We start from the raw sequence: 13,924 nt of genomic DNA, 5'->3' as shown, positions 1-13,924 counted from the left end.
TCCAAAGTATATACACACATTAGTTTGTATACATTATGCTCACAAGCAAATATGTTAAAGAATATGGTAGCATGTCAGTTCTGTACCTGTATGATTTGCTCCCATCCTTGCCTGTATGATCATCCTCATCATTAGACAGGTCATATGGATCTGCAGTGTGGTGCTAAAACAAGACAGCAATCAAACATACAAACATAAGTAACTTTTTGTGTGTAAAATTTTAGCTATCATGTTTTTCTAGAATTAAAATGGTTACCCACTAGCAATCAGTTAATTATGACTTTCTATTAACTATACATGTCTTCAACTAAGCATGCTTCTGGAAAATGCTGATCAACACTTAAAATTTCAGTTAATTCACTTACCTAATGGCTCTCCACAGTGTACACTCTTAAAAAATAGTCTCCAACATGGTTTATGGCTTGGATATAGGGTCGTAGAATAAAATCTTTAATTGGTATAGAACCTTTACACAACCTGTAGAAGGTTCTTCACACTCACATATCTTATTTACAAAAATGTATTTTTGAAATTACTATCCATTGTAATTTTCTTTAAGGGAACCAAAAGTGTCCCTTTTTATAGCATCACTCCAATAAATCCTTTATTTTTAAAAGTGTAGTATATTAACACAGCACATTTGCTAAATAAGTTAATTTCTCAGGTTAATTCTTATAAGTTGAGTTATTACTTTCATTTTGCTATAAGGAAGTTCGAAGTCTAACTCTGTACATGAATATTTAATTCCATGGGGTGTTATGCAATCAATTACGCTTACATTTGATTTACATTCCATAGACTCAACCTTTTTCAGCCTTTTCTTTTCTTTCATTATCAAGAAATAACAACCCCTTTTCCAAAAAAGTGGGGACACTGTGCAAAATGTAAATAAAAACAAAATGCAATGATGTGCAAATTATTTAAACTCTGTATTTAATTGAAAATAGCACAAAAACAACATTTTATTGTTTTTTGAAAAAATGTCCCATTTTGAGTTTGATACCAGCAACACATTTCAAGAAAGCAGGGACAAGGGCATGTTTACCACTTTGATGCTTCCCCTCTTCTTTTAACAGCACTGTAAGCATCTGGGAATGGAGGAGATCAATTGCCATAGTTTTAAAAGTGAAATGTTTTCCTATTCTTGTTTGATATAAGATTTCAGCTGCTCAACAGCTTGGGGGCTCCTTTTTCATATTTTCGTTTCATAATGCGCCAAATGTTTTCAGTGGGTGACAGTTCTGGACCAATTTAGCACCCAGACTTTTATTATGGAGCCATGCTGTTGTAATATGTGTTGTAATATGTGTAGAATGAGGTTTGGCATTGTCTTGCTGAAATAAGCAAGGCCTTCCCTGAAAAAGATGTCATCTGGATGGGAGCATATGTTGCTCTAAAACCTGTATGGATCAATGTGCAAGTCATCCATATCATGTGCACTAATGCACCCCCATACCATCATGGATGCTGGCTTTTGAACTGTGCACTGATAACGATGTGAGCCCCTTCACATCTTTACTTCTGAAAGACTCAACCTCTCTGCGATCCTCTTTTTGTTCCCAATCATGCTATTGACCTGTTGCCAATTAAACCTAATTACTACTGATATGTTACACCAGGTGTTTTTTTTAAGGATTACACAACTGTACCAGCCTTCTTCTGCCCTGTCCCAACTTTCTTTAAACACATCGCAGGCATCAACTTCAAAATGGACATACATTACAAGAAAAACAATAACATTTCTCAGTTTTAACATTTAACCTTTTGTCTTTGTACTATTTTCAGTTAAGTATAGTGTTCAACGTGTTTGTACAAAAACCTGTTTTTTTTTATTTCCATAATATAAGACTGTACACAGGGGCTTTGAGGGGCGCACCACCTAAGTGTTGGCCCATATCAATTACTTTTCACCAAATGGGGTATCGATGAAAAGTTTAGAATCTGCAGTTAAGACAAAACTTATCTGTTTGTTTAGAATCCGCAGCTGTCAATGAGCTATGAATAAGAAAATATGAATACTGACTTATAGCATGTTTTCATTATGGCTGACCACAACTGTGACTTCTAAGGGTTAAACAACAGATTCTATTCTGAGGGACAGAAACCCTGGCTTATATTGCTTGAAACAGTTCTATAGAAATGTTTCTACTGCTAAATAAATGTGAGCATTAATCACTCTTGCCTGCCCTCCAGCAGCCAGGTGAGCAAGAATTAATGCATCGCTTCCTGTGGGGAGTGTGTGTGTCGTCACAGGACCCGTTCTGGGCATCACAGACTTCTTCTTTCTGCCTCGCTTTGAGGGTGCTGGGATAACAACTGCTGGAGGCACACTGCCATCCTCTTTCTTATCTGGAAAGGAGGGAAGAGGTAGACAAAAGAATGAAAAGAGGGACAAAATATTTGGATGAGGCAAGAGTAATTCCTGCTGCACTAAACAGTGATGAAACAAAACTACAGCTCATAGAAGTTTCCAGAAGAGAAGAGGACAGGCAAGGACCTACATCTAAAGAAAAGTTGGTGTTTAAGAATATTTATTTTGGATTAGTCTGAAAGATAAACACCTAAACAAGAAGTAATATGAATCCACTACAACTTTATAGATAAACATACTAATACTACAGGTTAATGTTGTAGTACTTGAATCCAGTCTCGGTCTAAAGACTGGTCTCGAGACCATAAACGAGCGGTGTGGCCTCGGCCCGGTCTCTACCTCATTGGGACTCAGCCTGGTTATAAAGAGGACTCTGAAATTTTTGTTGAGACTAGCAGAGTCTGATGCCTCTGTATGGGGTAACTAAAGGCTGAATTATTATTGAGCATAAAAAAAAAAAACTTTCTCTGTGTACTAAACTCTCTGCTCTGCACCGCTTTTTGTGCTGCATCACTGATACGCACATGCAGAAGTGTTTAAACGAGTAATAACAAAGACAACTTTCTATATTCTATCACCTGTTGGGCTCATGACATTTGTTTAATTTTTTTATATTTAGAACTGTTAGTAACAAACGTTTAGTTCATACAGTTTAGCTCAGCACTCAGCTGTGTGAGACTAACAAGTGACAAATTGTGCTGCCTTGCCAAAATGTGCTACCATAGCGTGTAATTTGTAGGTAGAGCTTTACATAAAACTGTAGGTAGGATATTTTGAAAGCCTGAATCACACAAAGTGGAAGTCAGTTAAAGTTAAACGGTGCAGTAGTTACATTCTGTTGCCTCAGGCCACTGAGGTACTCAGGCACCACCTAAAGTGGAAATCTTTGCAACAGTTATCATTACTGTGATACGTAATGCACAGTGTAGTAATGTTTCAGGCTACATATTTAATGTTATATTTCACAAAATATGATAAAATATAATGTAGCAAATGAAAATATATTGTATAAGTAATGACATACAATGTACAATTAACTACAAACGAATTTCATTTTTTTTTTCTGAAAAAAATCTTAATCTGGTCTCGGCCTTGACTCAGACCTAGACCTAGCGGTCTTGACTACAACACTACTACAGGTATTAGATTAAGCAGCTTTTTTTTGTGTAATTGTTTTTGAGCCATTTCCTAAATGTTTTGGTGAATTTTATCTTTTCACAGACATTTTTAAAGAAACTAAAATGTAATAAACATTCTTTAGACCATTCCTGGTGGTTGATGTGGCAGCAGAACACAATAGAACACTGTTGCTGTAAATAATTTATGCTATTTTCCTATGTTAAATAGAACAGTGGTACATTCCCATGTAGGCTAAAGTTTGACAAATGTTTATATAGATGTTACACCTTTGGCAAATGCAGGAGGATCTCTCTTTTACTTGCAGGACACATACTAACCATGCCCACGGAAGCAATAAATATCAGCAGGTCCAGTCTCTGTGGGTAAACCATTAAAACCTAAAAATGAATGCAGCATCTGCCACTAGTAATAAGCTACTACCTTTTTATTAACATCTTGAGGCTCCCTTACTTGATTTTATTTTAAAACTAGTAAAAATTGTCTAACGCAGGGAAATGGCCTGCTCCACTCACTGAACAATCAACCTTTCAGAGCTGCACTATATGGACAAAAGTATTGGGACACACCTCTTAATCATTGAATTCAGGTGTTTTATTCAGTCCCATTCTCACAGGTGTATAAAATCAAGCACCTAGCCATGCATTCTGACTTTACAAACATTTGTGAAAGAATGGAAAGAGCTCACTGACTTCGAGCATTCGGTACTGTAATAGGATGCCACTATTGCAACAAGTCAGTTCATGGAATTTCATCCCTCCTAGATATTCCACGTTCAACTGTGAGTGGTATTATTGAAAAGCTAAAGCGTTTAAGAACCACAGCAATTCACCCATGAAGTGGTAGACCATGTAAAGTTACAGAGAGGGGTCACCGAGTGCTGAGGCACATAGTGCATAAAAGTCATCAACACTCTGCTGACTCTATAACTGCAGGATTCCAAACCTCCTCTGGCATTAACATCAGCACAAAAACTGTGTGCTGGGAGCTTCAAGTTTGATGGAGGAGGGATAATGGCCTAGGGCCCTTAGTTCCAGTGAAAGGGAAATCTGAATGCTTTAGCTTACCAAAACATTTCAACATTGGTATGCTTCCAACCATGTGGGAAGAGTTTGAGGAAAGCTTTTTTCTGTTCCAGCATGACTGTGCCCCAGTGCACAGAGCAAGGTGCATAAAGGCATGGTTAAATGAGTTGAGTGTGAAAGAACTAGACTGGCCCACACAGAGCCTTTTACCTCAACCCCATCGAACACCTTTGGGAGGAAATAGAACAAAGATTGCCAGCCAGGCCCTCTCATCCAACATCAGTGTCTGACTTTATAAAAGCTCTTCTGGATGAATGTGCAAATCCCACAGACACACTCCAAAATCTTGTAGAAACCCTTCCCAAAAGAGTAGAAGCTGTTATAGCTGAAAGGGGGGGACTAACTCCATATTAATGCCTGTGGATTTAGAATGGGATGTCATTAGAGCTGTAGGTGTAATGTGTAGGTGTTCCAATACTTTTGTCCATATAGTGTATGTACACTCACTCAAAAGTCTAAGAGCTTTTTTGAAGCAGACAAATCATTTCCCAGTGGCTGTTGAGCCCTTGTATACCACTTTGTTTCATAGTTTTTATTGTAGAAATGTTTTAGTAGCAGTCTGTGATTGGCCATTTGGCCAGTCAGTCAAATAGCCCCATCCCAGTTTTTGGCCATGAGCAACAAATCCCACCACACTATCAGACAAATCAAACCTTTGCCTTGCATTATGGGAAAGGGATCATAGAAACACTGCCATGACATGGATTTAAGTATAGCTTGGAGATTCAAGAGATTTACAGATGCGGCTTGTACAGGCAGTGTAACCATTTGCCTAGAGAACCCACTAGGTAATTAGCTACAAAACAAATGAGGGAGATATCACCTGGGATGACGTAAACGCTATAGTGTTTAGGGATATATAGAGACAGCCAAAGAGGTGAGTAAGGTGCCAACAGAACCACAATGAAACAGGAAGTATCTGTGACAACTTTTATCAGCAGAATGGTAAGGCAAATGACAGACAGAAGAGGGGACGGAAATTACCTCTATAGCTGTGTTAAAGTATTTTACTGCAAATAACAGAACTAACTGCATTCACTTCAATAATTCATCATTTTTGGAAGTATTTTTAGTAGAATACATTTGGTTTATCATATATTTATTTACAAAACAAACTTTGTAAAACCTCTACATTTAAAACCTTATGATTTTACTCTAGGATTTCATAATGAATTTTAGTTTTAAGATACACGTTGCTGTATCAATTAACACAGACATACTACAATTTCAAATTATGATACACAGTTGTACCGACACACAATGGCCTCATATATTGAGAGCAAAATGACACCCAGCTCCTGCAACCATTTGAGAAATCATTTGCTAAACAAAGTGTACCCTTCTACTCTACCTTCTACTACCATAAAAAAAAATAAAGCATATTAAAAAAATCAAATTCCTTTGACTTAGAGAAGATTATTTTAACAAATCATGCTGAAAAGCCTGCTGTGTAACAAGAGCTCCATGATTCGTTTCAATACCATGCTCCTTTAATAATTCATTGTATAATATGAATTGCGCAGCTGTACAAACATTCTTCCCTTATTTCTTATCTCTAAAGAGAAAGGCCTGTATGACATAACAAATGTATGGACCCCATCTACATACAGAAGCATCAAATAAAAATGTATATCTCAATACACTATAGTAAGTTCTACGCTAGAAAGAAAATAAATGATGTCTACATTATACATCCTGAAAGGTTTTTGTTTTTTTTTACATTTCATAATAATTAGTTTCTAAATGAACAAGTACTTTCTAGTGTTAGTAATTAAAGCTCAATTATCACATTCTAATTTTTACACAGTCCCTTAGTCTAACAGAACACCCAGACACAAAGGCAGCACAGTCATCTGATTGGTACAAACCCAGCAGCTGTTGCCTAAATGCAGTGCAGACTTTGCACTAACATTGATACTTTATTATTTACCTATGTAATAAACTTAAACACTTAATTGAAGTACTGCTGGTTAAATCAACATTAAACGCAAATTAATCATAAAACAAACATCAATGAACTAGGGCTGCAATGCATTTTCAATGACATAAAAAATGTAAAACCTAATCACTAGTGGTGCTCACACTGATTTACTCGAACCATTAGAAAAAAAGGAAACAATTGGTCTGATCTGATTTAAAGTTGTGAAAGTAAAGTTTTGCATGTGACTTGATAAATGTCTACAACATAATAAATCCTGAAAGTTTTCTACATTTCATAGTAAGTAATTTCTAAATGAACAAAGTACTTATTAGTGTTAGTCTTTAAAGCTCGATTATTATGATTCATTAGCCATTTCACAAATAATTCAGAGTTATGTTTTAGTTTTTACGTAGTCCTTAGTCTAACAGAACACCCACACACAAAGGCCATTTTACAAATAACAAAGCAGGAGATTTACAGATGTTGCTTTTATATACAGTAATGATAGAAGATCAGACATTACATAGGCTAATGGCATTGAGACCATTATGTTTATATGTGGTGCAAATTCAAGATTCCTTTATTTAAGATTCCTTTATTGTCACTACACAGCGTATAGTGAAATGACAGCTCAGCTGAAAATGTCACTCCTAGACACTGCATACTGACACTGTGCATAGAGTAAAACACCTTTCTATATTTGATGTATCAGAATTTATAAAGGCGTAAAAATAATTGTTTTCACTAAAGCTTATTTATTCACATCATTCAACTCAGGTTCAGAATTTGTCCTAAAGCGTAAAACGTCATTAAAGTTGAGTCTAAAAAATACATAATTTGCATTTCAAACTGTTTTGACTCTGTACAGTACAGGGTATCAAAAAGAATTAAAACGTTACATTGTTTCACTCCATTCTTCTACCATTCATTAAAAATCAATTAGTTTTGTGTTACTGGGCACTAAGTCACATAACGGCTTTCGTTGCTATAGCACTGCCTTGACAGTTGTCTCCTACACAGCAAATTATGGCCACATTGAGTGACAAAACTCATCAGGCTCTCCAGCAATATTCAGGAGTATTGTTTTTGAGAATTCAAAGTTCTTAGTGTTTTTCTTTTGTATTATTTCAATTAGATTTTATTAAAAAGACAAAATGTTATTAAAAAAAAACATGATCTGGTACAAAAAAGACACTATAAATGTTTTTTTTTTTCCACAATACTCTTTCCACCCCCCAAGGAGTGCTTAATTAAAATAAGGCTTATTGAAGTATGTTTCCCCTTCTGCCTCCATACACATGCTAGGGCTTTACTCTTGTATTTTATTTTGAAACATATTAGTTGTAGTAATTTGTAGTTATATATTTATAATTGGGGGTATGTTCTCCTTTATATCATTTTTTTTTTTTTGTATTCTTGCCCAAGTCAAGTTATAGCACTTTGTAGGATTTATTATCACAAAGTGGCACAGTCGCTTTTTCCTCCATTTTTCTTTAAATGCCATATGCACCAGTGATCAGCAGAGAGCAAAATTTATAAATACAAAATGTATCATTAAAAATCAAAAGAACATAAGAAAAACTTCAGCAAAATTCCATATCATCTGACATGCAGTCACCTCCATAATTATTGGCATCCATGGTAAAGATATAAAGGTATAAAAGGTAACAAACAAATGTCTTTGTAGTTAATTAGCACAATCTCACATTGATAAATATGAGAAAAACATTAAATGCATAGAGTAAATTTAATCTAAGAAACAAAAAACCTTAGGTTAGGGGGACTGGGACTGACATATAAAAAGCTACATTCTGTGATCACTGAGCCATTTTTTTTGTGGAGTTCAACATATGTTTTTGATTATTGTACCGGTGGAACGTGTCCCTGGCCATTAGAGGAAAAGCAGACCCAAAATCCATCCTCCACCATACTTAAGAGTGAGATTCTTTTCTAAATAATCATCCTTCTTTTTACACCAAATCCACCTTGAGAGTTTTGCCAAAAATCTCAGAATCTCTGAGAAATCTCTGATCACAGAGCCCAGCTCCAGTCAAAGTTTTAGTAGCGTCTAGCAAGCTCCAGGTACTTACAGTCTCTTCTGTCATACTTTACTCCATTTTGTGTCTATTTTTATTTCTGCCTAATATATGCAAGTTTATGTGCAATTATATGTCATTCTACTGTAAAGCTGCAATTTCCTTCGGGATCAATAAAGTTTCATCAATCAATCTATCTATCTGTGCTACCATCTTCTGGAGTTTTACCTTTCTGTCCATTGTCCTCTCTGTGCTTTGGAATCAAATAAACATGCATCCTCTTCCAGGCAGGTTCACTACAGCTCTGGGTGTTTTAACCTTCTTAATTACTGCCCTAACAGTGCATAAGGTCACTTTTCAGGCATGTTGCTATTTATTCATAGCTTCTGCCTGACTTATGAACGTCAACACACTTTTTCTCATTTCATTTGTATTCTTCTATTTTTCCCCATGTTAATGAGTGATTAAAAGAGTATGGTCTGTTGCCTCATATTTATCCCATAGTGAAACAGAAATTCATGAATGACTGCTTAAGAGTTCCTGAAATATAGAGATGCACCGATACCACTTTTTGCCTTTCTGATACCAATACCTGATCCTTTAGTATCGACCAATACCGAATAAACTCTGTCTAACCTAACTCGCCTGTAAGTCCTGATATAAATACAATTATATTTTTTAAATATTTTACTTTGGTAAAATCTATGTTCTGTGTCACATATAAGACACACAGCTTGGCTAGATGGCATTTACTTGTTAGACTATATTTATTAGATGCTTTTTTTTGTTTATTTACTGTATGTATTTCATATTTACTATTATACAATTAATAACAAAAACCATATTCAACAACTTAAGTTAATGTAAAATATCTCTGATGTGCAAAACAGTTAAGAACAGAGCTGAACAGTACACAGATAAACCTGTGGTTTTTACACATCAGCACACAGCAGCTTCTCTTTCTCAAAAAAGTTGAATGTTGTTTCACATCCAAATTTCTCAAATCATTTTTCTCATACGTACATCTTGTTCACTATTGCTGCATCTCTGAATGTCAGTTCCGTAAATATCACAGTCGTTTATGCTGTCCGTATTAGAGATTTTCATTGTTTTTTCTGTCTTGGTTGAAGCGACGCACCGCGAGACCCGCTGCTGAGTGATACAGCTGACTGACAGACGCACATGGCAGGCAGGGCCAGTGGTTGTGCAGGCCCGGCTAGCGAGCTGCTATGCTAAAAGCTAAATCAAGGATTTAGCCTATCATTTAGCTTAGAGTCTGGCGGTTCCATTTCGCTCTCTCAATAACATCAACTCAGGCTGTAAGCCTGAGACACCAGGTAAAAGCGGCCCAAATCTGATTTTCTCACCAAATTCGATTTTTTTTGTTTGGCTGTTCACAATATCTTCTTAATGTGACCTATATGCGACATCAGTCGGAACAGATCAAACTCCTAAACTGACCAGCATGTGGAAAAAAACAATGCTTCACGTTGCTTCATGTGGCACAGTCATTCAGAGGTAAACAATCATGACTGCCAATGAACACCAGTCCGCTCCCAGAGGTTTCAGTTTCATCTTTACCAGCATCACAGGAGTCATAATGAAGCTTCGCTGACTGACAGCTGGGCTCATCAGCCAGAATGTGTTTGAGCTCGCCATTAAAAGGGTATGGTCACTTCTTTTGTTCATGTCCTTGGATTCTTTAGACTTTGCTTTCAGACTTTTAACTGTTATTTCACACTGCAGCCTTGATTTCCTACAGCCACTTCTTTCAAAATCTCTTTGAACATGGAGGAGTTTGGACAACTGTCTTCTAATTTTTTGTACAGAAACATCACACCAAATGTTTGAGATCTCAGCAGAGCAAAATTATGATAAATGTGGAGTTGGATTGACATAAAAGTCGCATGAATTCCGATCTGGCTGTTCAGGCACACTGCTGCATATTGGATACATTTCGGATTTTAGTACCACATATGAAAGCGTCTCAAATTAAAAATGATTCAATGTGTTTTTTGCTGTTCACAAAAGACAGATAACCCGTCTGTGTCACATATGAAGAAAAACATTGGATTTGGTCCACTTTTACCTGCTGTGTGAACGTAGCCTAAGAGACTACATAGCAGCAGATGAGCTATTACTGAAAGACGCAGCTCAGCCGTTCAGGTAAGCGGCTCCGTTAGCATGTTCTGCCATTACAGATTCTGCCATGAGCATTCTTACTGCTGCTGCTTGTCGTCTCACACCACTGACACATAACGCCATGTGTTCATAATTTACTGCTGGAAGCCAAAAATCTTAGATGCTATTTGTACACTGCATGTCACTTCAAACCAGTAGTATCCAGCTGCAGACCAGCAGTAACGCACTTTCAGACCCGCACTCCTCACAGGTACGCCTCTAGTGGTTAATTTCAGAATTGCAGTTACACTTTCCTGCCCTTCCAGGAGAATTTTCATGTGACATTTTTGTTTTTTCAGTGTATCATGCGCATTCAAGTGGTTTTTGTGACAGATTAAGAGAATACTGAGGTTGTGAAATGGGTGTTTATTAGCTTGCTGGTATATATCAGTTGTTGTATTTTACTGGTATTTGAACCCATACACTTTTAAAAAGTTGTCCTGTTTAGAACTATGAGTTCTACACAGAACCATTTCATGCTTAAATAGTTCTTGGTGAAATGGTTCTTCAGATTAAATCTGTAAAAAAAATTATAAATGAAATAAAAACAGCTTTGTCTGTTTGTTCAAGGTGATAATGAAAATGGTAATGTGGATTTGTTGAAATGTGATGGGATGAAAAGAACATTATTCTCTCATTAAAATATTTACAACTTATGAAAAAGTAACATTTTTGGGCCAAACACGAAGTACATTAATAAGGAATAAGAATAGCTAATTTAAAAATATATAATAAAATCCACCATGCATAAATGAATTAAACACTCTCGTGTTTGACTACCTAGGGTTAAATAGCAATTTTCTGTCTATGACAAGAATGTACTATGTAGGCAACTGTAATAAACATTGCCAAATTACTTCGTAATCACATAGTATCTGAGGGTTTTTTAAACATTATGCAGTAATACATCTGCACGCACATCTCCCGCGCTCTCCGTGTTACAAATGGCAAGCCTCTTGACCCTTACATGACATCATATCCAGAGCTGAGGTTGCGGGGCTGAGAGTGCGGTGCTGAAAATGCGGTATTGTGGGTCTGCAGCTAGACCCTTCTCCTTCAAACTTGTCAAACCTTATGGACCTAGCTTTGGGCACAGTCATGCTGGAATAGGAAGGGCCTTCCTCAAAACAGCCCCAGACCAAACTGTGGTAACAGTGGCATGCTAGGACAGTGCCATGTTTAAAGTCACTGAGCTCTTCAGTATGACCCATTACACTGCCAATGTTTGTCTATGAAGATTGCACGGCTATCAATGGGTGGTGCTGAAACACCTAAGCTCAATAATTAGGAGGGCTGTCCAAACACTTTTTGCCATATGATGCATTGTTCAAACTGAACAGCTTAAAATATTTTTGATCAATCTTTGCCTTGTCACGAACACAAAAAACACACTTGGGGCCATAAAAGGTCAACTTTTAAAACAATTCCTTACTAGCTTGTTAAAAGCAATAATCATGTGGAAAGCACATGCATCAACGCACATAATCAATGCTTCAAAACAAAGGATATATATGTCATTACATACAGCTTCTTTAATATGTCTAACTCTAACAACTTCATTCAACAGGGGTGGAACTAATAGGTGAAAATATCTGGTTTTATCGAATAATTATAATACATAGAAGTCTGATGTGTGTGTATAAATACTTACTGTGGTTGTGTAGGTAGAAGGAAGGGGGCCGCCTGGCCTCTGGCAGAAATCGAGAGAAGAGCAGAACACACTCAACACACAGTGCTCGCTCCCTCCATGCCCTCATCCTTCTTTCCCTCCCTTCCCTCTCTTATTAACTTTTCACAATTTGGCCGGCTCAAAGTGAGCTAGTGGAAGATCATGCAGTGTGTGTATGACAGAGTGAAATGAAATTAGTGTGAAAGCTACTTGCATACACCCATTCAATCATTACAAATTTAGCAATGATTCTGCCTGTGCTAGTGAGATGGATTGCAGCCACCTAATGTATGTTGTTGTGAAAGCATGGCAAAATGTGAACCTATGGCAAAACGTAGCAGAAAAGAACACGGAAAACTTTGTGTATGCATGAGGAGGGTGTCCTCTTCTTGGCTGGTAAATTATTTTCCAGCGATTCTTATTTGTAAACCTGCCAGTAACATGTAAAACACTATGGCTACTTTAAGTTTTCTATTACTGGATGATCATGAGGGTTTAGATCATGCTTAGATTCTGAGGGGATAAATAGTCTACTCAAATGTACTAAAGCACAAAACAAACATTTGGTGTGATCCATTCAGGAAGCAGCTGTCTGAGTAGGCAGCATTTAAGGCTGTATTTGCACAGTTCTGAGACAAAGGATGTTACATTCTGAATGCAGCATAAGTCAGCTTCTCTGAGAAGGCCTTGTATTACTGGTCACTGGCCAAGTTCTATCATCTCAGTTTGATAAAGATGGTGGTCATTTCTGCCAATTGAGGACTTTACAAATGTACATTATTTCTTGTCTTTTGTCTTCACTGTTATAATTGACTGCCCTATTTGTGTAACATACAGTGCTGTGGAAAAAGTATTTGTCCCCTTCCCAATTTCTTCTATTTCTATTCTTGACACTTGAATGTTTCAGATCATCAAACTACATTTAATATTAAACACAGACAACACAAGTAAACACAAAATGCTGTTTTTAAATGATGAGTTCATTTATGGAAGGCAAAATGCTGTTAAGCCCTACCTGGCCCTATGTGAAACAGTATATGCCCTCTTAGCTACTTTTGGGTTCAATTTCACTAGCCACACCAGGCATGATTACTGCCAGACCTATAGAATCTCTTTCTTTCACATGATGCCACGTTCTAAAGAGATTCAAATACAGATGCGAAACAAAGTCAATGAAATCTACAAGTCTGTAAATGGTTACAAAGCCATAGCTAATTCTCTGGGATGGGACGCCAGCAAACCCCAGTGAGAGCCATTATTCACAAATGGAGAAAACTTGGAACAGTGGTAAACCTTCCCAGGAGTGACCGACCTACCAAAATTTCACCAAAAGCACATCGAGGACTCATCCAGGAGGTCACAAAAGAGCCCAGACTAACATCTAAAGAATTGCAGGCTTCACTTGGCTCAGTTAAGGTCAATGTACATGATTCTACAATAAGAAAGACACTGGGCAAAAATAGCATCCACGGAAGAGTTACAAGGAACAAACCACTGCTGACCAAAAAGAACACAAAGGCTCAT

The 13,924-nt window shown here is 37.0% G+C and overlaps 1 protein-coding gene across 4 annotated transcripts in view; it reads right to left on the bottom strand.

Moving 5' to 3' along the window:
- Positions 1 to 13,924, bottom strand: part of znf384a (zinc finger protein 384 a) — a 37,811-nt gene that overhangs the window by 18,537 nt on the left and 5,350 nt on the right. For 3 of the 4 annotated variants that reach the window (XM_036567092.1, XM_036567094.1, XM_036567095.1), the window contains exons 5-7: positions 12,383 to 12,421; positions 2,183 to 2,349; positions 87 to 163 (exon numbers count right to left, since the gene is read on the bottom strand). In XM_036567092.1, the coding sequence (XP_036422985.1) occupies positions 87 to 163; positions 2,183 to 2,349; positions 12,383 to 12,421 (283 nt within the window). The remainder of the gene's footprint in view (positions 1 to 86; positions 164 to 2,182; positions 2,350 to 12,382; positions 12,422 to 13,924) is intronic. The other variant, XM_036567093.1, reaches the window with a different exon arrangement.

The sequence above is a fragment of the Colossoma macropomum genome, unplaced genomic scaffold (genome assembly GCF_904425465.1).
Source record: "Colossoma macropomum unplaced genomic scaffold, Colossoma_macropomum, whole genome shotgun sequence".
Lineage (NCBI taxonomy): Eukaryota > Metazoa > Chordata > Actinopteri > Characiformes > Serrasalmidae > Colossoma > Colossoma macropomum.
This window is presented reverse-complemented; position numbering and strand designations above follow the sequence as displayed.